The sequence below is a fragment of the Phaseolus vulgaris genome, chromosome 1 (assembly GCF_000499845.2).
Source record: "Phaseolus vulgaris cultivar G19833 chromosome 1, P. vulgaris v2.0, whole genome shotgun sequence".
NCBI classification, from domain to species: Eukaryota; Viridiplantae; Streptophyta; class Magnoliopsida; order Fabales; family Fabaceae; genus Phaseolus; species Phaseolus vulgaris.
Window position 1 is genome coordinate 47,684,041 of NC_023759.2, and position 24,926 is coordinate 47,708,966.

Genomic DNA, 24,926 nt, shown 5'->3' on the forward strand with positions numbered 1-24,926 from the left:
GTAACGGAAAAACTAAGAAACAGTTACTTTTTGTGCTTAGTATTATTAAAGAGTATTTCTTTATTAATTGCATAAATTTATTATTCATTTTAAGAAATGAAAGTAATTATCATAATTTTAAAGAAAAAATAAAAAAAAAATATGTGCAAAAAGTTTTTTGTTTATTAAGAAACAGATACTTTTTATGTTTAGTATTATTAAAGAGTATTTCTTTATTAATTGCATAGATTTATTATTTATTTTAATAAATGAAAGTAATTATCATAATTTTAACGAAAAAATAATAAAAAATATGTGCAAAAAGTTTTTTTTTTATTAATTATTGTAGATTAAAAAGAGTAATAGAAGAGGGAAGAAAGAAATTAAAAAGTGAGAAATGTAACATTATTATCCCATGAATTTAATTTTTTGTGTTGCGCCGCGTCCTTAGTATAACATTATCAGAGGAGAAAAGGCGTTAAAGAAGTTGTGATGGGTCTTTATTAAAGTGAATTAGTCGGTGTGGTGCCATAAATTTGCTTGGTGTGTGGTTTGGTTTTGGCATATTTTTTTGTACTCTGCATACTCTGCAGAGGGTAGAATGTTGAGTTGGGAATTAAAACCGTCAACAGTTTTGGATTGCGTAGATTGGAAAGACGTAGATGAAGGGAAGACTAGAGTATAGAGTAGTAGTAGTACTACTAGTCTACAATTTTCTTATCTTCACTCATTAAGGTGAAAGGGAATGGAGCTAAGGTTTGTCCAAAAAGTGTAAACACCCTTTTATCTGTATGAGACAGTGATAGACACCCAATAAAGAAAAAACGGTACCACGACACAAAAGAAAATAACTTCACTGGATTCTCAATTGGAAAAGGATCAAGTGAAAAGCTGACTGTGTAGTAGCAAATCACGGACATACAAAAGATCATCATACTAGATTTCAAACAATATTGTGTCACACGCACGCTCCATCACCTTAATGGTAACTATTACACAATATACCAACAAAACAATAACTTAATTCAAAAAAATAATGCTCACTGTTATGATAAATTGTATGTAGATCCATATGAATGCTGTATAAGGAATGAAGATCTCTATGGCGCAAGCCTTATTCTGTGTTTAATGAACAAAGTGATGAGAAGAAGAAGCTTGAGTAAATCACAAATATTAGTTATACTGTAACATAATGCTGATTGCTGAGGTGTTTTTTTTTTGGTATAAATCGGACACATTTACAATATCAAAAGAAAAATTTACAGCACACACCTGCGGTCAGAACTCACGACAAATTTCTGACCTACTTCACATTGGAAATGTCGGCATCTTGCTCCTCTCTTTGGTTGAGGTTTCCACGTGTTAAGTACAACCATTGCCTGCAGGCTTACAGGGTTTGTCCAAAGGCCACTGAAAATCTCTGAAGATCTTTGCTATATATATCCGAGGGTTGAAAATGCTGGCTGTGGTGCCAACTGGTACTTGATTCGTCTGCTATGAAGGCTGTTTCTGGCTTCACCTCATCACTGTAGAGAGAGTGAGTGGTTTGATGCTGCTGCACTGTGGTTCCCAGGAAAAAAGGGGTGTTGTTCAGATACTCAGACCATTTGATGTCTTCTTGTTCTGACTGCAAGGGTACCACATGAGAAGAATGAGCATCTTTATTATCTGCCTTGGTGGCAGATTCTGCCTGCAGCCCCCATGTTATTGTGCTGCCATGATCAAGGAAGTTAGTGCTGCTTTGTAATTGGATGCTGCAGCTACTGCTCCCATTGCTTTTGCTTGCATTGTTGTTGTTGTTATTACTGAAGGTACTTCCTTCCCAGTTCTGAACCCCGTCAGAGAATATGGATGAAGGGTTGTTGTTATTAGACTGGAGGCTAACAGTGGGCTTTACATGTGTTGAGAACACAGAATGGAGCATGGTGGAATTCAGCTCTGACATCATTTGGGAAGAAGTGGAACTAGGAATGAAACAAAGCGGGGTGTTGTTGGTGGTGGCAGTAGTGAGTCCCATGTTTGGTCCATAGTTCAGGTGCTGGAAAGGGAAATATCCCATTCCCATCATATCAGAACTAGTGATGGAGCTGTTGTTGTCATGACAGGTGCCAAACCTGTCTAGGGTGCTGCTGCTGTTGTTGTTGCCACTGCTGATCTTTGAGGTAGGAGAAACTTCAAGGGGATATCTATCCATAGGCATAGAAGTAGTAGTAGTAGTAGTTATTGGCTTTTGTTTTGGTGGCTCAACAACACTCACCTCATTGGAGGCTTTCTGGTTGCTTCTGTCAGCTGTAAGAGGCTTGTCCTTGTCATTCTCAACCTCATAGAGGGGCTGGTGTGTGTTTGGGTCAATGCCTCTTTGCCTAAGCTTCTTCTTCAGACAGGAATTCCATAGATTCTTTATCTCATTATCAGTTCTTCCTGGTAACTGAGCTGCGATCTGCGACCACCTGATACACCCATCAAAAGTTCTAAACACATACAATTCCATACATAAAAACCATGAAAAAAAAAACATGTATTACCGACAGCCTCTAGAAATTGGTCCACCAATAATTCTTGTAGTGACAACAATCTACATGACCAAAAACCAAAAATAGCAACAACTTGGAAAACATAACAGTATACCTGTTGCCAAGGACTGCATGAAGTTCAATTATGGAGTTCTCTTCTTGCTGTGAGAACGCCCCTCTCTTCAAATCTGGCCTAAGGTAATTAATCCACCTTAATCTGCAGCTCTTGCCACACCTCTGAAGGCCTGACATATAGGCATCAGATAGAAACGCAAAAAGTTAGAGAGAAGGAAGGTTAATTAATTAATTAAATGAGTTATTGTGTTGTGCACATGCTGCAATATTGATAAAGTGAATCAAGATTATGTGTTGCACAGTAGTGGTACCAGCTAGTTTTGGAACTGAGCTCCAACATCCATGGCCATGTTTGGTGATGTAATTCAAAAGCTTCTCATCTTCCTCTGGAGACCAGAGGCCTTTACGAAGCTTCTGTTTGTAGCAGCAAGAGTGTCTCCCCATGTGCACTATGCCTGGCTTAAGCGATTTGAAATGTTTGTTAAAAGCGGCAAAGTCTTGTGTCAGAACCTACGTGGATGGTTAAGAAGGACACAGGAGCTTTGATATGAATTAATGGGAAGCGTTGGAGCTTAAGAATTTTGCAACTTGCATAGAGATTCGAATATATAGAAGGAGGGTTATAATAAGAAGGGCGATTGGACACTGTCGTTTTGAATTTATATATCTGACCTTCCAGAACTAGCTTCATCTCTTTTCTTCACGAGACATTCCACATAATTGTTTCGGTCCCACACTCTCATCCAACGCTCCTCCTGCAACTCCTCCCTTCCATCCAACGGATGAGATGCCACAAAAGAGGATCATATGCTTTGACTTATTTATGTGAATGTCCCACCACAAGGCCATTGGTCACACTTTTTCTTTTCAGGTTTTTGTTACCAGAAACTAGTGTTTGCACTTTTACAGTGAAGAGTTTTACACTCTCAATCAACTACTACTTAGAACTAGTTATCCAAGGTGAGTTTGTGGTTTGTAATTGATTAATACCATAATTCATTTTTATTCTAAAAGATAGAGAAAGATGAGACAGAATAGGTTAAAGGGAGTGTTGTTTAGTCTATTAAGAAAAAGAGTGATGTAATTAGAGGTACGTAAAAAAAACAGTTGTGAAATTTGTATATATAGGAAAAGTTATGTTGGTCCTAAAGATAGGTGTATGCCAAATTTTGGTGGGTATAATTGCTACAATGGTAGCTAGGACGGTTTTCACTTTTAACCGACCTTGGTGGTTATGTAATATGTACCATGCTGCTTTAGAGCATATAGTTGTTATCTCGTGAGTTTGAAAGTTGTGGAGTGTGACGAAATTTCTCCATTCCCATATGAGTTGGATGAGAGAAAAGAAAGCAAGAAGCTTGAATGGAATTTGAAGGAGTGGCATGGCCTAGGCAAAGCCTTGTCCAAGATTAGTAATATGAAGTACAAATAAACCACTAGAATTAAGAAGGGCAAAATTCTCGTGGAAAAGTAAAGGCTTAGAGGGGTAAGGTAAGCAAACAAAGCATACTGCATTAAATTCACGATAACAGAACCTTCTCTAGTTTCTTTTGCTCCTATTGCTGATAATACTTCAAGTTTTGAAAACTCTATAGCCCTTTCCTTTTCTTGTCCAACTTTTCCGCCAGATACTCTTTGGTACAAAACTGACCTTCTCTTCTTTTTAGCTTTTAGGGATCATTTTTGAAAAATCATTATCCTTTGGAAAAGTTTCATCATTTGGGTACAAATACAAATTTACTTTTCACAAATCACCTAGTTAAGGTCACATTTCTTCTCATAGAAATTGTTGGACTTCAACCAACTATCCAAATGATTCATCATTTTTGCATTTTGAAAATTAAGTTTCTTTTTCATTAAATGTGAATTTCTTCAATTCCAACGTTCGAGCTTCATAAAAATTCTTTCTGTGTGGAAAGATACTAAAACCGTCGTTGTTTTATGTAGAGTACTATAACCATAGTTAATAATAGAGACAAACAACTCTATACAAGTACCACAATCGCAATAATATAACTGTCCCTTTAATTCGCTTATTGAACCCTCCATTTTTTATAAAGACATTAAAGCTAATTAATTTATGTTTACCAAGATATTTTTTAAGAATAGGGTTGTATTTTGTATTGGACTACACTTCACATACATTACGTGTAAACCCTTCAAATTTTCTGTGTTACTATGTCTGCATCTGTGTATCATTAACCATGTAACCATGTATTGTCAAATTCAGATGACACAATTCTCATTACCACCTGCAACTCATCAAACAATATTATGCATACTTCACTCAATACTATTCTCTTAGCCTAATAAAAATTAAGGAAACATACCAATAAGATGTAAGAAAAATATGAAACAAAAATCGCTTGGACAAAGGGTTTGTGCAACTTCAAAAATATTACAGAATGTGAGACAAAAAAAAAACTAGACATTAAGCGTCTAGGTGGTAGCTACTGCATAAATATTGTAGGACAAAGATAAAAAAATCTGACCAAAAAGTCAGTAAGTTTAAGTAATGCACAGTTGATTTCTATTGAGTAAAGTCTCATAATTTCAGGTTTGTGTACAGAAAAAATCATTCAGAAAAGTTACCTGTGGTTTAGTTAAAAAACAATTGTGTTTGCAAAAAGATGTTCAGCAATTTTGGCTAACGTTAGCTTTCCCCCTCTCTAGGGACAAATCACAAAAGTGAAGCAGAGAGATCACAGGTCCAAAAAGCCCATGAGTATTCTGACTTTTGCTAGAAAAAAGTCAATTTCAAATGGCATTGTAATTCGTGTCTTGGATGGAGATTGGAGGATTCCTCACTATGTCATTGAGTTCTTGCTGAAAGGTAATTATCGAAACCAAGCCTTTCACTCTACAGAGTTTGTCTGCTAGAGAATTCAAAAGTTAATAGAAAAAATGATAATACCACACCAGTTAGTTAAATCAGGGGACTAGTTACTGTGTGCTAACAGAATGATATGTAATGAATAAAGTTGAATTGATTTTTTAACAATTTTTTATTAGAAAAACATATTTTAATAATTTCTACAAAGAGAATTAGCCTGCAATTATCAGACATAGTTGTTGATAAAAAAAAAGGACATGGCCATCAAGTAGTAAATTAATCAAGTCAGAGACATTCGCTTCAATCATTTCAAAACAGGAAAACTTAACAACAGTAAGGGTCGCAGCATGTGTCTAAAGTAACGTATATTGAAGATAGATTGAAAGGGTGACCTACTTCTTTTTATGTAGAAAAAATAAATTAATTACATTACATATCTTGGAATAGAAGTATTAGATGACATTGTACACATAATAAATTAAACTTTTCCTTTGTCCTTCTGAGATGGCACAAATTGTACAATATTCTCTGCAAGTTATTCATGGCACACAAGAATCCAAAATAGTGTCTTGTCTTCAAGTGCTTCATTTTTTCACAAACACGTTCTAAACCCATAAGGGTATCTTCCTTCATCTCTCAATGATACAAGTTTATATATTAGTAATATTAGTTTTGATATCTTTCTGCGATTGCGTGTTTATTTGTTCTGACATATTGTGAGCTTCCGCGGCCTAAGCCATGTCCTAATTCAGCCATCCAATTGGACATTTGAATTATAAATAAGTCCTCTGTGGAAAGATGCTTGTAATCTCCATAGTCCACGACCATACCTCATCATGCACCTCTAGGCTTATCTTATATTTCCCATATGAGCTGTTTCAAGAAGTCAAACTCACAACATTGTAAAATGTTTATACACTCCATTACACTTGCTGTCTATACACGTCTATAATATATGTCGGCTTCGTTGTCCTTCGGATATTCGCAGCAAAATAATCAATTGGGTCATTTTGTTAGTGACGAAAATGAAGTTGGTCAGCCTTATAATTGAACCGATGTTTTCTAGTCCTATTCTTCTTCCACCTTTCATCTTTTTTTTTTCATTTCTTGCGTGAAATCAAAATTGATGTCTATGTTTATGGGACAAATGAAGCAGTCTTGTTTTAACATTAAATAATGATAACTTGTTTTGTTATGATAAACGTTTGGTCTATAGGGGCAAATATTCGGTTCCAGGATAGAAGCTAGGGTGGCACCTTAATTCTTGTTAAAATGAAATTGTTCAAGAAACACGCTTGTATGGAAGAACTGTTCATATGTTTTACTTTTTCATTTTATTTTTTAATTTCAAAACTAACTGCTATTACTGGTCACACAAGGTAAGAGCCAATAGGCATGTCAAATTTTCTTGAACTATGCATTTTGATAATCAGAGGCAGACAGTAGTTGAGACAAATCTAATCCAAAATCACTTGGACACTTTGCTGTGTATTTGTCTCACAAGTTGCTTTGCTGGGATTGCTTTGAGATGGTTGAATATATATGGGAATTTCAGTAATAGCAGCTACTGGTCCCCTAGTTATTCTGCAGCAAAGGGGACTGCATAAGAAAGGAATTGTGTGGCATTATCGTCAATTTGGGAATAAGTGATGTTAATCTTGGTAGGGCCATACCTAAAGTTAAGCTTATTATTTTAGGTCCAATGCATAGTGCCATAAATGAGAGATAAAGGACTATAAGACATAGGTATATATAAGTATAACACTCTTTTTCCTTAAAGAAAAGAAAAATTGTATTCAACTCTCTACTAATTTGTCCACGAAATCATTGATTACTAATATGGAAACAAGCAGAACAACAAAAATCTTGTCCTTACTAGGAGCCCTCCCATACATTAACAAGGCCCTGGCAATTACTCACATATGCCCTCCATAGAGTAAAATACTTAAGAATACTTCAAAAATGCAAAATTTGAAGGCATAATGAACTTTTAAAGAAATAAAAACACATGAAGCAAAATACAAGCAGTGCAGAAAATGGTAGTAACCATGACACTTCAATTGGTATTCTGTTGCTTCAGTGACTCAATATGATTGTAACAGGTTCAGTGAAAAATGTCTGTGTGGCCTTTGTATTCTTTTGTTGAGAACATATACATAAAGCAGAAGTATAATTTGGATTTAGGAAGTATTATTTTGTAACATTTCCTAGAAGGGATGGCCACTTGCATATGTTCTGCAAAGCCTGCCTTGTCATGTGTGAGGCTGTAATAACAATTTGTACTAGAAACGATTTTAATCATTTAAAACGATGCCATCAAAGAAAAGAAAAATGTGTGATTTGAAATGCTTAAACGCCTAAGTTTGATGGGAAGTTTGAGAAGCAAATTTCATAAATAAAGAGATCTTTTAGATGATCATAATGGGCATTTGAAATAGAAGGAGACATAATCCACTTGCCCTTGAAAAATGAAGATGCCTCTGCATTATCCTAAAAACCAGCATTTCCACATCTAATCCTACAACAGACAACTAATTGACAAGAAAGAGCAGTTGTTAGAATTCATAATTTCACGATACTTAACCATGTTTTCTTGGTATAATTGAGCTAGCTTGTTAATGGGAGATATTTGATTAAAATAATCAACATGAAACTGTAGAAATAGTTGTAACCACTCTCAAGTTAAGCTTACTCTGCACAATTTGGTCTCTGTCAAAGTTCCCACCAAAACTATTATTATTTAGCATAGGCCAAAAGTGAAGTGTCTTTTCTTAAGTCAGACCCCAGTAATAAACAAGGAGATTAATCCAGAAGGAAGAAGTGTGTTATTATGATTACAAATTAAGCAGCTAAAACATTTCAAGAGTTTGAGGTTGTTCCTTAAGAACATATTTTGCTTAGTCAAGTAATTAGAAAATTTCCATGAGTAGGAGGAGTATTAGTAGTACAAACAAAGCATGATGGAATAGAATTCGTGGCCAGCGAGTTCCCACCTTGATTTGTTGGATAACTGAAACTAGTAATGTTCACAAAAGTTTCAATCTAAGAAGACCATATTAACCCGCTAAATTGGCCCATTAAGCGTGATTGGAAACACAGGCACATGCAAATTTCATGTGTTTTAGTTAACAGCAACTTAGTTATCTTTAGTCTTGTCAAAGCAATAAGCGATGATGATGACAGAAACATGAGTGTTTCATTCATGACGTTGCTTTCCATTTATGGAAGATTAAGTTCCAACTAATAATGATTATTTAGTTAACTCTAGAAGCCATTCCCCACTAATCACTGGGATTAGAGTAGATTTATTTGATTAAGTGTGAGCATCTATGAAATGAGGAATAACATAACATAAGGCCATGAGAAAAGCCCTAACCCCATCAATTATGAAAAGGGTTTGTCTGGTTGAAATGTTCCTTTGTACCCCATCTTTGCATAATTACATTTTCACTTTTGCTTTGATGTAGTGGGAAATGATAGTCAACTTTATTGCTACATTTACATCATTACTTTTGATTTTGGGAGAGAGCTTATGCCTCCATTTCAACTATTTCAGATTCTAATTGCCAATCTCAACTTCTGTGTTCAGCTTGGGGAATACTCCACACAATTTTATTACAAGGGTCTAATCACACTCAAAGAGAACAAACATTCACCACAATATCAATAATCTACTTATTACACTATTTTATATAGTTTATCACCTAGTTTTACCAATATAAAAATACTCTATTAGGGTGACCCTTTAATATGTTTTTTCAATACATTTTCTTATTGTTGTCAAATTATTTTCACTTATTATTGTTTGTTTTCAATTTTATAAAGATAAATAATTATTATACTATCTTTAGTATTTATTGAATTTTTTTATGTATTTAAAATTTAAAAATATTTAACATTACAAAATGAAATAATTAATGTTTTATTGTATGATGTTATATAAAAATTATACACAATGAAAATCATAAAAAAATAATTTAATAATATTTTAAATTAATAAATAAAATTTTAAAATTCATTAATACTTATTAAATAAAATATTTTGAATAAAATTACTCATTAAAATCTAAAAAATTACTGAAACCTTTAATTATTTAGAAAAAATTAAAACTATAATCACATAATATTATATTATACGCATATTTGTTTTAAACTAAGGCAGGGCTAGCCTGGTGCAACTTGATAAGTGGTCTACTGTGTACCACAAATTTTCACCTTTAGATGAACATAGACTGTGCAAGTTTATTGTAGTTTTGTTTCAGGAAATCCTACACTCCATTTTGACTTCCACCATATAAGATTAAATTCACACTTCATCTTTTATAGTTCCACAAGTCTTATTAATAGCAGATTTAGTGGTTCTTTTTTTAAAAATTTAAGTAATTGTCGTATAATCACTTAAAAAATAAGCATACACATTTATAAGTAATACAATTATTTATCCACATAAGATATTATTAAAAAAATCACAATTGATTTTAATACGTGTTATTTTCATTAATATGATTTTTTATTAATAATTGAATAATATATTATTGGTAGACTAAAATTGGTTTCCCATCATGATTGTGTCAAAGTTGCACTCTGTTTGCTAGAAAAAAAAAAAAAAGTCATTCCGAACATGACAATGAAATAAGGTAACATCAATCAACATGAAGAGTGCCCAAATACTTTCTAAATATTTTTCTTGTAAAAACAAAAAGGCAAAATGATTCCTTTAGAGAATTAAAGCATAGCCAAAGAGATGCATAATTCGATTATTTTAATGGGCTTTTTATATAAAGGCTACACAGATGAAAAAATTATGCAAAAGAATAAATTATTTTTTTACAAGTTATAACTATTTTATCCATAAGTTAAAAATAAAAATTTAGAAAAATCTCTATAAATAACTTATGTATAAAATAATTTGAACTTATGAAATAATTTTTAAAATCTAAATCTTTAAGAGGAAACTAGTTTTTTTTTTTTATATAAAGTTTTCGTGTTAGGCATCACTATGCAACTTGACATCTCAGCTAAGCTGACACCTCAAGTAACAACAATCATCTGGCATCACATGAAAAAAAATATTATTAAAAAAAAAAAAAAAAAACAAAAATATGGGGGGACTAAACAAAAACCCATATGTTAACACAAACGATACATAGATAGATTATACCTATTCATAAAGAATTCTAAGAACAGACTAGCTGCTGGGAGTTTATTATACCAATGAAAAGATTATCAGCACACGCATTCCCTTCACGAAAAATATGAGTTACCCTAAACCTGATTGTCCCACAAAAATTAAGACAAGTATTCCATCGATTTTGAAGCATCCACGGAACATTAGTCCTAGCAGTAAACGCAGCACAAACCAAGGCAGAATCACATTCAAGCCAGACATTAGTAAGTCCCATTTTTTGAGCTTCCTCCATAGCATGTATAACTCCATAAAACTCAGCAACCAAAGCAGTTTGAACTTCAAGAAACGCTGAAAAAGCACCAATAAATTCTCCCATACTCCCACGAAAAATACCTCCACAAGTAGCAAGACCAGGATACCCCCTAGCAGCCCCATCAGTATTAATTTTGACCCAGCCTGGTGAAGGAAATTCTCATCTAATAGGAAGAGGACGAAGAACTTTACCACTACGAGTCTTAATACCGAAAAACTAGTTTGAATAGTCTTTAAATGTGAAAGTTTATCAAAAAAATGAAACCGTAATAGAACTTCCTCTATTGTTGCTCCCTAATATACTTTAGCTTGATTAAGAGATGGACAATTAGTCTTTGAGGTGATTTGGCTTCACTTCCTTTCTACTTCTTACCCTTATATTTTATGGTCTCAATAGAGGTGTTTTCTTTCTCTACCTACAGAATTTCTTCCTGAATCTCCATAATTCTTTTATTTATAAAACTACCATTTAAAAAAAATGTTGAGTTTATTTTTTTCATTTCCAAATTGTATAGTGAGAGTATACTTTTGAATTATACAATTTAAAATATAAGTTTTATATTTTAAATTATAAAATTAAGAAAATATGTTTTGGATTTAAAGATATTTATAAAGTTTGGAAGGTATTTTTGAATAAAAAAATATTTTTTTAATTTTAAAATTCAAAAAAGGTAAATTAATTTTTTTTACGAAAAGTATAAAGGTGTAGGAAAATAAAAATCTTCAATAGATTAGGAAAAGCTTATTGGGTAATGGGCCCAAATATTATTATTGCTATCTGCACTCACTACTTTTACTTGTACACCTCCTTATTTTTATCGTCTTTTACACTTTTCTTTCACGTTCATCATTTATTGGACGCTCTTGCAAAATGACCCATTTCATAGGGTTGTTTTCTAATTTCATTAACTTTGTCTTGTCTTTTCCAATTAATTTAATGTGCACTACGCATAAAATGATATTTTATATTTAATTGTTTTTATAATTAATCTACATTTTGTGATGTTAGATCTATTTAATTTTTTTATAGGTTTTTATATAGAAAAAACAATTAAATAACAACGTAGTCAGTGTACAAAAAAGTGTTACCATAAGATCTGCTATTACCAACATAAAAAATTGAAGACAATATTAACATAAAATTGCCAATAATAATAATTATAATATAAAAAAATAGATTTAATTACATTTGTCATGCCCCAATAATCTCCAAAAAAAGTCTGTGTCCAAATATTTGCTTAATCAATTTTAAAAAAATAGTTCGAAAAGAAAAAAGATAAAAGGAGACACAATAATAATTGTGATGAGCAAACCTTAAACTCTTTAGTATTCTCTTGGTAGATTGGGAAAGGGAAGAAAAGAAGAAGTAGAGAATGCAAAATAAGATTGATTAGACAGAGAGAAAGTGCTCGAAAAGTAAAAAGAAAATTTGTGTTAGATTTAATTGATCTCATAGAATAAATTTGGTTGAAAATTAATATATTTTAAAAATAATTTATGAGATAAAATTTTAATATAATTTATTGTAAAAGAAAAAAAAAGTTGAAGTAAAATCAGATTGAAATTAAAATACAAAATACTTTTCATTTAAGTTATTTAATTAAAATATAATTATAAATAAAGTGTTAACGTAATCCATAATCTTCATCTCAAATCTTCTCATTTATGCAGAGAAAGTTGAATGTAACTTGCAGAATACAAAGTAATAGCCATAGTCAATGCACCACAAATCATAGCGTACAACTAATGATTAAGTTATTCTAATATAATTATATAACAATCCTTTCTTTATAACTAAGTGTTTCTACTTCCACTAATCATCTTTCCTGGGATTAGTAGCTCCTCTGTAATTTGTCGAAGTGCCATGACCACTATTTCGTACCAAAGTTGAGTGTTCAAATCCATCAGTTGTTGCTTCACACTAGCATAACACAAATGGACACAAACATCAACATGTACAAAAAATGATCACTGAAACCAAATTTTAAGTTGAATGTTTAAGCAAACTCAAAAGGGTCAAATCCTTCCAGATGGAATTACCATCATAACTATACCAAACCTTAATGCCAACCAAGATATATTTATTACACAATGATACGAGTTTGTTAGCAAACAAAGCTGTGTTGACATCTGATTTGTTGAGTTACAACCTTTGGTGTTTTGTGCATCTTGTGAGTTCACATGTGCCATTGGATCCTTTAAGTTACAGGCTGAAACCGAATCAACATTTTCCATAAGTGTTGTTCCACATGAATTTAGTCCTAAAATTGATGGTTTCATAGAGGATTCTCCTGGAAGTGAAAATATGAGAAGTCCAAACACTTTGGCATTTGTCATTCCATGTAAAGCAGTGGAACCAGGTGCATGTGCTGTGGCAAGTTTAGTTCCTTGCATTTGGGGCACATGAACCGTTGGAAATATAGAAGACTCATCATTAGCATCAAGCATGCCCATGCCACAACCCACTCCTAACCTCATTTGCATGCCAACACCTCTATAGGACAAAAAGGACCCATATGTGGTGCTTGCATGTGTTGTATTCCCGGAGGTAACATCATAGCAGGCATGTATAAACCAATTCCCGTTGACATTATCTATGTAAAAACATACGAAACAATCTCACCTTTCAATGAATCATACATAATTTCATCAATTAAAATTCAAAGGATTGATGGAAGAAAGGGTACCTGAAGTTGGAGTTGAAGTGTTTTGAGATACTCTATCCAACATCGAAGCTTTATCTGCTTAATACACACAAATCAGAAAAATCATGATAAACAAGAAACCTAGTATAAAAGTATAACTTAACTATGTGGCGTTTAAAAAAAATGATCAAAAACTTCTCTATTCTATATTTACACTAATTATATAGGTATTGAAACTGAATTTTTGTATCTTTATTATGAAATTTAGTGAGAGATCATGCTTTGTATTCAAGTTAAGAATTAAATTGAAAGCCAATGAACAAAAGTTAAACTTCAGTATTGACATGTATTGTAAGTCCAGGGCTAGCTAAAGCCTAAAGATGTAACAGTCTTTACTTTTGGTCTATAAAAGACATTTTTACTGGTTAATAATATTTCTAAAAGACATTTCCACAATAATTTCAAAATAGTGACTTTGTCTTCAAATTTTCTCTCAAGCTTGTATTTATTTACAGCTCTACAAGAAGCTCCAACGCTTTGATAATAACATTGTACGTTCCATCAAATAAAACAAACAATAATATTGTGATAATCAACACACTAACATACTGGTGTCAAAAACTTTCCAATGCGCACCAACCAAAAACGAGATAGTAAAGTTCAACCTTATTGCGATTTGGTATTAGTTCTTGTAATGCACGCATCTTCTCATTGATGTTGTCTCTTCTTCTCTGCATAAAAAAAAACCTGAAGTTTTATTATCATATACATCAGAAACGATATAATTAACAAACACTTGATAAGAAACATTTGTTAAGATTTAATTAACACAACACAAACATTAGACGGTCTTGCATACCGTTTCAGATAGATTATGCACTTCAGCTGAACGGCTTATCTTGGCTCCATATCTTCGTGCAGGAACCTCCTATTTTACACCAACTGATTCTTCCACAACATCCTTAAATTAAAAGAAAGTTAACATAGTGGAACACCATAAAATAAAATAAGAAAGCAATATTAACATAAAAGACAGTGTAAGTCTAAGAAACTAACTTCACTTTGGCTCTCAAAGTTCTCGGTGTGTGTACTTTTTCTCTTCAAATTTTGATTTGGATCCTTCGAACCCCTCTCTGCACCATTGCCAGAGCAAACAGAGGAGGAGACTACAGCTGGCTCCACATTTTTTTTCAACAGCTTCCTTTCCTTTGTTCCTACTTTCTCCAACGACTAGATTTGATGTTTCATCAATCCTGGACACATCTTTGCAAGAAGGATCACACCATCCTCCTTAAGAGGTTTTGACTTTGTGTGACTGCTTTTTATTGGACACTCTTCACTTAATTCAACTTTAGTTGATTTAGCAGGATTGGTTACACTTACAGTTGCAGCAGCACCTTTTATCTTTATTCACACACTTCCTGATCTTGATGTGAAGCCAATGTTTTGAAGGTTTGCTTTGACAATAGCAGCAGGCTTTGCAAAGTAGGAAAACTTCATCATGGTGGAACTATTGATACACACAACTGGACCTTGTTTCTCCATCTTTAGGCTAGAAAAAACACTTGAGGGAGATGGAACATTATTTGTATTATTTTCAGCTATATCTACTATCTTGGATCTAACAAATGCAAATGCAGTGTTTTTGTTAGTGTCCCTAGATACCTTACTACAACTATTTCTTCTATCTAACAAAGAAAAACTATTTGATGTTGATGGCTTAAAAATCAGAAATATATTCCTATATCCCTGTTGCAAAGAGTCATCCATTCCATAATTCAACCAAGGCATCACCGTGTCTTCTTCACTAAAATACACTTCATCCGAAGGGACTACCCTTCTAATTTCATTCAATTCAGCTACTAAACTCCACACTTCCCCATCCTTGTAATGGTAGCATTATTATCATTAGCATATCCTCCTAGTGGAGTGTGAGATGGTAAGCAATGATTTTATTTTGTGTTTAAATTAGCTTAACCTCTGTGAACGGTCCCATGTACGGATCCTATAAATTGTTTAAGTATGTGTAAATCAATCCAACTAAGTCTCCAATTTATTAGTTTAACCAACCAGATCACATTGGATGAATAACATATTCCAATCTAAAGAGCGGTTCAAACTGGTGTTTTAAGCATTTGTTTTCATGATGTTTTGAACTATGAAAAGGAGAAGAAATCGAAAAAAAGAGTAAATCGTGAACAGATATCATATACCAAATAATACTTTTAAAAAAAAATTATTTTTGATGAATGAAACCATGTAATTCATGTGGTCAATGTGACTTAGTAGAATAAAGTTTTGTTGTTGAGAATCTAAGTAGGTTGTTTATAGTAGAAATTTTTTCTTAATTGTTATAACTTCAGTTATTCTTGACACTAGTGGAAAAAAGGAGCTTATTCCAGATTACGCTGTCATGACTCATGTTCATTTTGTTTCATGTGTTTCAAACTCAATCACCAATAATTCATGTGGTCAATGTGACTTAGTAGAATAAAGTTTTGTTGTTGAGAATCTAAGTAGGTTGTTTATAGTAGAAATTTTTTCTTAATTGTTATAACTTCAGTTATTCTTGACACTAGTGGAAAAAAGGAGCTTATTCCAGATTACGCTGTCATGACTCATGTTCATTTTGTTTCATGTGTTTCAAACTCAATCACCAATAATTCATGTGGTCAATGTGACTTAGTAGAATAAAGTTTTGTTGTTGAGAATCTAAGTAGGTTGTTTATAGTAGAAATTTTTTCTTAATTGTTATAACTTCAGTTATTCTTGACACTAGTGGAAAAAAGGAGCTTATTCCAGATTACGCTGTCATGACTCATGTTCATTTTGTTTCATGTGTTTCAAACTCAATCACCAATAATCCCTACAAGAGCACGATCCATTTGTGAATCGATGAAACCTATTGATATCTCTCACAATAATTTCTCTCTGAAAAATCTCTGAAGCAAACTTCATAACAGTATGACAATCACCACAGGTCCTCAAATTCTTCTTTATCCTTACCGGAGATCCAGGTGGGAGGACCAGAAGTCCAAATGCAAGAGCTAATTTCTCACTGTGACACCACAAACTCTGCTCTTCAGAACCTTCCACACTGTTAGTTGCAAACTGGGTCTCAGCCACATACCCTCTCTTCTTTATCAATTCCTTCAACTTTTGCAACATTTCATAAATCTCTTGTGTCCTTGAATGAGACCTATCATTCACATTGAACACAAATGTCCTGTTCTTAACATCAATCCAGCTACACCCAGTCTCTTTCCTCACCCCATTGATCCCCATCAATCTTCTGACTTCATCAGCTTCTTCCAACATTCCATGTCGAGTATAGATATTCGCAAGCACCACATAGTTTCCTGGATTATCCGGTTCCAACTCGAAAAGCCTCTCTGCAACCTCTCTTCCCATTTCAACATTGCCATGCTTTCCGCATGCCCCAAGAAAAGCCCCCCAAACTGACGAGTCAGGCTCGATCGGCATCAATTCAATGAACCTCCATGCTTCCTCCAATCGACCAACGCGACCAAGCAAGTCAACCATGCAGGCATAATGCTCAAGTCCGGGTTCAATGTTATGAACATCAGACATGGAATTGAAGTACTTAAAACCGTCATCAACCTTCCCTGTATGGCTGCAAGCCGACAATACGGAAACAAAAGTGATGTATTCTGGCACAATCCCCTCCTTGAGCATCTCTTCAAACAATTCAATTGCCTCATTTGCGCAACCATGTTGATGACAAACTGTTATCATAGCAGTCCAGCAAACCACATTACAATCCTTAGTTTCTCCAAAAACACGGTAAGCATCAAACAAACTTCCACACTTGCCGTACATAGTTACCAAAGAACTCGAAACACAAGCATTTTTCATATGCCCGGTTTTTAATACATGACAATGGATCAAGGTGCCTTGTGCCAGTGCAGAAATACTTGCAGAAGCGTGAAGAAGCGATGAATACGAAGCCTCGTCCGGTTCCACGCCTTCCCTTATCATAGCCTGGAAAAAGGTGCAAGCTTGTTCGAAGTTTTGGCTATGAACACATCCCATGATCATTACATTCCACGTGACAACATCTCTATCTCCACCACCACAAAACAGCTTAGTTGCATCCTCAAAGAAACCGCATTTGCAATACATGTCTACCAGCGAGTTCTTCACGTAAACCAACCCCACCAAACCATGCTTAACAACGCTCCCGTGAACTTGTTTCCCAAACCCCAGCTCAACCAACCCAGCGCAAGCACTCAACACGCTGGAGAAACTAACTTGGTCGGGGTCAAGTGAAAGAACCTCTCTAAAACACCCAATGGCACGACCGTACATTTTGTTTTTAACAAACCCCACAATCAAGGAGTTCCAGGAAACGAGGTTTCGGTGGGGCATTTGGTCGAACACGTTCTCCGCCAAGGACATGGAGCCACAGGTGGCGTACATGTGGAGCAAAGCGGTGGCAACAAAAGTGTCGGTGTGAAAGGCATGTTTGTAAAGCAAGGCGTGGATTTGTTGGCCCTGTGAAAGGAGCGTGGCGTGAGCGCAGGCGGGTAAGATGGCGGAGAAGGTGAACTGGTTGGGGTATATGCCGGTGGTTCGCATCAGGTTGAAAGATGAGAGGGCTTGGAAGGGTTTGTTGAAATGGGAGAGTTGGGTTATGAGTGTGGTCCACGTGACCACGCTGGTTGAGGCGCGAGGGGTTGTGCCGAACAAGAGGACCGCGTGCTTGATGGAGCCGCATTTTGCGTACACAACGATGAGGCTGTTGATGTTACCGAGGGATGTCCGATTTGTCGTTACGATTTGCGAGTGGATTTGTGTCGCGTGTTTAAGGTTCTTCAGTTTTGCGGCCTTGTTCAGGTGAAGTTTGATGTCGGGAACTGAGGAGAATCGGTGCAATTTTGGAACACCATTTTGGTTGCTGCTTCTTCTTATTAGCAAGGTCAGTTTCATAATAATCATCACTCAAACAACATTACTCACTCTTGTTTTGCAAAGCTAACCAGACCCAAATGCAATGGAGACATTGGGCCAGACCTTCAAAATCACAGTTGGGTTAAGGCTGCTTCTTCCTGCACCTCCATACCTTCTTGTGCCACTCCCATAATTTTTTTGTATTTCAAAAATACCCTTTTTAATATTCTGGATTACATAATCCGAAAGTCTTTTTCTAGATTTATAATTAGTTTCTAGAGATTATGTAATCCGAAAGCTTTTTGTGATTAGTTTATGGATTATATAATCTGGAAGTCTTTTCTATACATAAGATTCGTTTATGGATTATGTAATCCGGAACTCTTTTTTTCATATGTGTGATTAGCTTCCGGATTACATAATCCATAACTCTTTTCTAAGTATGAAATTGACTTTCAGATTATATAATCCGGATACATAATTCATAGGCTTATTTCAAATCAAAGGGATAAACACAAAAAAGGATAAAACGATATTTTCACATTTAGTATGGAGGTGTAGGAAGAAAGAGTCTTGGATTAATCAGCAATTACCGAAAGTTTTGCGTGAGGGCTCGGTCCGTCATCGCTCAAATATTATCTTCCCTGCTAATCCAGAAAGGGATTTCATTTTCACACACCCTTATCTAATCTTTTCACTCCCTAATTTTTTTTATTTCCTTTTACCAAATTGTCCTTGACAGAATTTTCTTTCAGTGTATATTTACGGAAATGAGTTTGTACAGTGGAGTAAGTTGAAGAACGAGTGTCCCTTTTTAATGCACATGGAAAACATGTTTCCACTGTGTATATTGCTTTTTTTATTTGTGTGTCTCACATATTTGTGTATGACAAAACGTACATACACTAACAAACATGATGAATAAGTGTTAAATCAAAATTAATAAGAATTTAATAAAACAAATATCACTTTGATGCATAAATTTTTATTTACATGGAAAATGCGTTTCCGTTGTACATTTGCATTTGAGTGCATAATTAAAACTTCCTTATATTGTGTACGATTTTTTTATGCACACCCAAAAACTGTTTTCATCATTAATATTTTGTCACGTTCAGAAAGAAATACTAAATAAAAGGTTTAATTGTTTATTTGAAAATTGAGATAATTTTACATTTGATCCCCAACTTAAGAAGCTTTTTCTTAATCATCATAATTAAAAAAAAAAGTTATTTAAGTTCCTAAACACTAAATGTAAGAGATTAAAATGAGTTTGAAAGGATGTTTAAGGTTTAAGATTTAGTATATAAGTCTTAAGTTTTAATGTTTAAAAATATTTTTATTCTCTTAATTTTAGTGTTAGAATATAAGCCATTTTTTTCAATTTTAAAATACTATTATAGTTAAAAAATTAAAAAACTAAAAATTGAATTATTCAAAAATTCAAGAAATAAAAATATAATTAAACAAACTAAACCTTTGATTTGGGCAAAAAATGAGAAATACAGCCAAAAGGAGAAAATAACTTAACAAAAGTAGGAGGGTTACAACCACAAAATTAAACTTGCAGTTTGAAATATATGTCATGTTTGTGTTCTAGTGTAAAAGAAGGTAGATCCATAGATATGGTGTTGATATGTGTTCAAATTTATTTATTTTTGTAAAGTTATATTCGTGTGAATTAATTTTTATATCATTTCATACTTGTATATCATGTGTTTAGATTTTTATATAAATTTTAAACACCCATATATTGTATACATAATTACTAATATATATATGTTTTAAACTGTGAATTATTTATGTTTTGATTTCTTCAGTTTTTTTTTAAATGGTGCAATTATTCGGTTGCAATTGTAAGCTAATTAAGTTTAATTTAATGAAATTTGATTTTTTTTTAATATTTTTAAATTTTTCTATACGTTTAATTATTAATGAGTTTTTTTTTTTAAAAAAAAAAGCTTTTTGTTAAATATTTATTGGCATGAAGCGGGTATATAGATTATCTTGTATTGTGGTTATCCACCACATGTGGCCAGATCATACACAATTGCTTTTGTCGGTGCACTCATTTGAGTCTCAGTAATTTAAATATTCTTGTCATTCATTATTATATTACATAATGTAAAACAGTTGAATTAACAAAAGTACATATATAAATAAAAGAGAGACGAATAGCAATTTTAAGAACATTAATAAAAGATAAAGTTTTTATTGGAGTTAATATTAAAGTAACAATCCAATTAACAGGGAATGGTTACAGAATTCTAGCCACCAACCATGCAAACAAAAGAGTAGTCTACACACAACTAAGAAGAACAACATAAATAGGAAAATGAGGTAGCTCCCATAATGTTTTTCTCACTTTTCATTTAAATGATTGAAAAATATATAATTAAAATAAGAAAAACAAAATAGTAGTAATAATGATCAGTAGTTATGTAAGCATATGATCAGTAGTTAATATGAGTTAATAATATTTAATTATAAATTAATATGTATGATAATTTTTTTTTTAAAAATTATTATATATAATTTTAATAAATAATTTTTAATTTAATCATTATAACAATTAATAATTATTTTTTATTTAATGATTTTTTTTAGTATAAGTAAATAACTTATTTTTAGCTGTAATGTAGTGTGAGCTCCAAGATACATGTGTTACATGTGTGAGTGAGTCTGTGATACATGTGTGAGTTGTGAGTTGGAAGGATATTTGTTCACAATGATTTGAACTCCACTTTAATCAGCATGAACTTGCGGTTCTAAATAGTAAAGATAACAAATTTTGGAGACTTATGTGGATAATATTCACATCGGAATAACATAAAAATAATGTGTTCTTCAATGAAATAGTGCTTTATTTAGAGGAAGTAATTATAATGATATAAATTAAGGTCTAAGCCTGGATTAACTATAAATATATTAAAATAAAATTTTCCTATTTTGACTTATGCCTAAATCTTATAGAATGTTTGAAATCTGTAATGTAATTTAGTGAAATATGGTTCTCTATAACATGTGTATTCTTGGGAAATATAGTTTTTAATTAATGATTCTTTTGTGTAGGTGCAAGGACTAGAGGCTCTCAAAATCTCAGGAATCATTTTCTCTCTAGCCTGATACTTCTATTTGATTACATTTTTTATTGTCAATAAAAAACTATTAAAAACCTAAAATGTGTGTATAAATATTTTTGAGTTTAGTGATACTAGTGCAAAACAAATTTACATAGATAGAATGTTCTTGCAGAATATATATGAACTTTAAAATGATTATTATAAAAATTATTATTAAATGAAAAAGTAAAATAAGGTATTTTATATTGATGAGCATAGTTGTTTTCTTATTATGAATTATCACAACACAAAAAAAAAATTAATAATGGTGAAGTTTAAACTTATGTGGGTTATAACTTTGGATTTCACTATCATTACTGGAACAAAAAAGTGTTAAGTAAAAGCATTATTTTTAATAAATATTTAAATAAAGTAATTTATTATACTTGCATATTAAATACTTTTCCCTAAAACCATTAATGCATTTAATAAATAATGTGTATATTAAATATTATTTATATTTATTGATATGTTAACATCACAAATACTTAAAAATATTCACATCATAACATCGTGTGAAGTACATATTTTTATTTTTATAAAGGTTAAAGAGATCTTTTCCATATATATATAAAAGAGAAAAGCTTTTGTTGACACGTAAAAAATAAAATTCATATAATTGAGAAATTATTATAATAATGTAATAATATTTTTAATTGAAAAAAAATCAAATACTAATTTATTTATAAATTGCATGTTTATTACACTAATATTCAATAAAAACATACATTTGACATGACATTATAATAATACTATAATATTTAAAATTAAAATTAAATATAATTAAAATATTATTTTATTATTTGTGAAGTGTATGTTTTTTTTCGTGTGTAGTGCAGCCATGTATATATAAATAAATAAGTGTATGAGAAAACGCGTAATATTTAATTGTTGATGAAAAATGAAAATTGCATATAATGGAAGTGGAGTTGTTATTGAGATCTTAAATAAGCGTCTATAAATAAGCGTCTAACTGGTCATCATAGATCGCATTACGTCTTCTTCAGCAGTCTGAACAGTACAAAATTTCTGCTTTCTTTTGAAAGAAAAAGCTCAAAAGGGTAAGAGAAAATGGCCGATGGAAGCACAGCTACCTGCATCGATATTCTCCTTGCCATCATCCTCCCTCCTCTCGGTGTTTTTCTCAAGCATGGCTGCAAGGTATATATATACCTACTCATGCACTCTCTGTTTTCTTCTTTTTTTTCTTTCTCTGATTCATTTCTTGGTTCCGTCTCTGCAAATTCCATATCACAGGTAGAGTTCTGGATCTGTTTGCTGCTCACCATTCTTGGCTACATTCCTGGAATTATCTATGCTGTCTATGCCATCACCAAGTGAAACTCATCATCCACCTTTTCTAAGTAACTTTTTTTCCCCTTCCATTTTTCTTTACAACTTGTACAATTATTTTTAAAACTAAAGTACACATATGCAGTACTCATGCCATGCATGTAGCTCTCTCTTTCTAAATCATTGTTGTTGTTATTCCCTTAAGATCTGTACATGGTTTTAAATAAACCAGTAAGTTCTGAAATTGATCGTTTGAACACGGAAATTTGAAGCTGTTTTCTTGGCAAGTAGTTGTGGTTAGGTAGTAGCGTATGGCACTTAGTTTGCTCTGCCTTACGTTTTGTTCTGATAAATTTTGTTGAGAAATAATAAGGAAGTGGACCTTCGCTTTTTGTCTTGTGTGATGGAAGTGGTCCTTCTTCAGCTCATCACTGAAAACCAATGCTTTTTTGTTGGCAGGTGGTCCAGTGATGGAGTTTCAAAGGAAGAGGGTTTTGCATGTTTCTGAACTCTACAGTTACCGTTTGATCTTAGGTGGATGGACGTGATTCTTTTGTTGTCTCTGTTTTTAAGTTACTGTTGTTGTTTTATGTGGAAACCAAATGTGGACGTTGTGTACTCTAGTTTTAACGCTTATCCAATTTAATTCATATTAATTCTCATCTTCTTTTTTTATATGCATTAATTTATTCAATCAATTTTATTAGTATTTAAAATAAATGTGTTAAATAGACATTAATGTTTAGTAAGTTTTAATGTGGTTAAATACATTTTAATGTATTTATTGTTAATATATTTTTAGTGACAAATTAATAAAAAATATTATATTTAATTTTTTCAAATTAGTAAAATTAAGTTATTCTCCATAATTATTTTTATTTATTTAGGAGAGCATTTCGTCAAGCAATGAAACTGATGGACTTGCTCATCATTTCCCACATATTCATTCTTATATTGCTAGAAACATATGGCTTAATTAATTGGAGTAAGAGATGGATTCGCTGGATCATGATTTCCACATAAACTTACAACTGATTTAAATTAGTTATGCATTCTATTTTTAATTATTATTTTTTTGATAAAAAAATTAGTAACGTTGTTAATATGTTTAAAATAATATAAAATATTTTAAAATATAATATGATAATTATAAACCATTACCAATAGAAATTATAATGCATTATAAAAAAACTAAAATGTAAAATTAATCTATGATATCAAGACATTTAATCTATGTGACATATAGACAGTGAAACAACACAAATATACATGACACAGGAATACAAAATTATATGTTATATAGTTATAAATTATATAAATTATAAAAAAAAAAAAATTATGGTTCAAAAAGATTTATTTATTATTTTTATAATTATAATAAAAAATTATATTATAAATTTAATTTTTTAAAAATTTAGTGTATTTTTTAGAAAATTATGTTAAATTGTGATAGAATTATCATAAATCCAATAAATATTTTTTAAATTGAAGACTTTATAATACATATGTTTGACACATGTGTCCATATTTATTTATGAGAAATATTAAATTAAAAGAAGAGTATAAGAAGCTTATAATTGCTCTCTTAATTGTATATAGTAAAAGTGACTCGTCATGTATTTTCTGCATAAAAATTATTAATTTTTGGTCAATTAAAAACTAGATATTTTGTAGGTTTCGTTTCAAAGAAAATAATAATATTATTTTTTATTTTTTCAACACTCCTTCACATATTTGTTATTATATAATAATATACCTTGTCTCAAGTTCCTGCATTTTTATATTTTATTTGATCTCTCTTATTGTCATAAAAAGTGGCATAAAATAAATAAAATAAAGTCCCTCTCTCGGGAATGGAAGCCTCCAAATGCAGACGTGAAGATGGCCAAAAAATAAAGATTAATAATAATACCATAACACCAAAAATGGTAAATACAGCCACTGGAACACCTGCTTTCTGTTTGATTCGAATCGTATTTGGTAATTGCGTCACAAGTTTGGATTTCAATTACTTTATTAAAGCAAAAACTTTTCATTCATCTTTTAAAAACTAACTTGTTAACAATTGATTCAATAACGTTGATTTCTGAAATTGTTAATAAATTTTTTAGTGAC

At 32.1% G+C, this 24,926-nt stretch overlaps 3 protein-coding genes and 1 pseudogene across 3 annotated transcripts; 1 reads left to right on the forward strand and 3 right to left on the reverse strand.

Annotated features, from left to right (window-relative positions):
* Window positions 1-999: 999 nt before the first annotated feature.
* Window positions 1,000-3,262, reverse strand: LOC137814874 (transcription factor MYB61-like). The gene is made up of 3 exons (XM_068617799.1): window positions 2,879-3,262; window positions 2,608-2,737; window positions 1,000-2,429 (listed from the first exon to the last, which is right to left on the reverse strand). Exons 1-3 carry the CDS (start codon window positions 3,009-3,011, stop codon window positions 1,367-1,369), a joined length of 1,326 nt encoding a protein of 441 aa, XP_068473900.1. The 5' UTR covers window positions 3,012-3,262; the 3' UTR covers window positions 1,000-1,366.
* A 9,274-nt stretch (window positions 3,263-12,536) lies between these two features.
* Window positions 12,537-15,431, reverse strand: LOC137816099 (transcription factor PIF3-like; annotated as a pseudogene).
* An 833-nt stretch (window positions 15,432-16,264) lies between these two features.
* On the reverse strand, window positions 16,265-18,461 carry LOC137814875 (pentatricopeptide repeat-containing protein At3g24000, mitochondrial-like). Its single transcript, XM_068617800.1, has one exon. The coding sequence runs from the start codon at window positions 18,442-18,444 to the stop codon at window positions 16,339-16,341; it is 2,106 nt and encodes a 701-aa protein (XP_068473901.1). The 5' UTR covers window positions 18,445-18,461; the 3' UTR covers window positions 16,265-16,338.
* Window positions 18,462-22,471: 4,010 nt separating this feature from the next.
* Window positions 22,472-23,473, forward strand: LOC137814876 (hydrophobic protein RCI2B-like). Its single transcript, XM_068617801.1, has 3 exons — window positions 22,472-22,679; window positions 22,776-22,882; window positions 23,271-23,473. The coding sequence occupies exons 1-2, from the start codon at window positions 22,590-22,592 to the stop codon at window positions 22,857-22,859; spliced, it is 174 nt and encodes a 57-aa protein (XP_068473902.1). The 5' UTR covers window positions 22,472-22,589; the 3' UTR covers window positions 22,860-22,882; window positions 23,271-23,473.
* Window positions 23,474-24,926: the final 1,453 nt, after the last annotated feature.

What these genes read in the sequence shown, in the direction of transcription:
- LOC137814874 (XM_068617799.1), bottom strand. Translation starts at nt 3,011, where the DNA reads ATGGGGAGACACTCTTGCTGCTACAAACAGAAGCTTCGTAAAGGCCTC. An exon ending in CTCAGTTCCAAAACTAGCTG is followed by an intron (nt 2,738 to 2,878) that starts GTACCACTACTG and finishes CCTATATGTCAG; the next exon opens with GCCTTCAGAGGTGTGGCAAG. An exon ending in CATGCAGTCCTTGGCAACAG is followed by an intron (nt 2,430 to 2,607) that starts GTATACTGTTAT and finishes TGGGTGTATCAG; the next exon opens with GTGGTCGCAGATCGCAGCTC.
- LOC137814875 (XM_068617800.1), bottom strand. Translation starts at nt 18,444, where the DNA reads ATGATTATTATGAAACTGACCTTGCTAATAAGAAGAAGCAGCAACCAA.
- LOC137814876 (XM_068617801.1), top strand. Translation starts at nt 22,590, where the DNA reads ATGGCCGATGGAAGCACAGCTACCTGCATCGATATTCTCCTTGCCATC. An exon ending in TTCTCAAGCATGGCTGCAAG is followed by an intron (nt 22,680 to 22,775) that starts GTATATATATAC and finishes TCCATATCACAG; the next exon opens with GTAGAGTTCTGGATCTGTTT.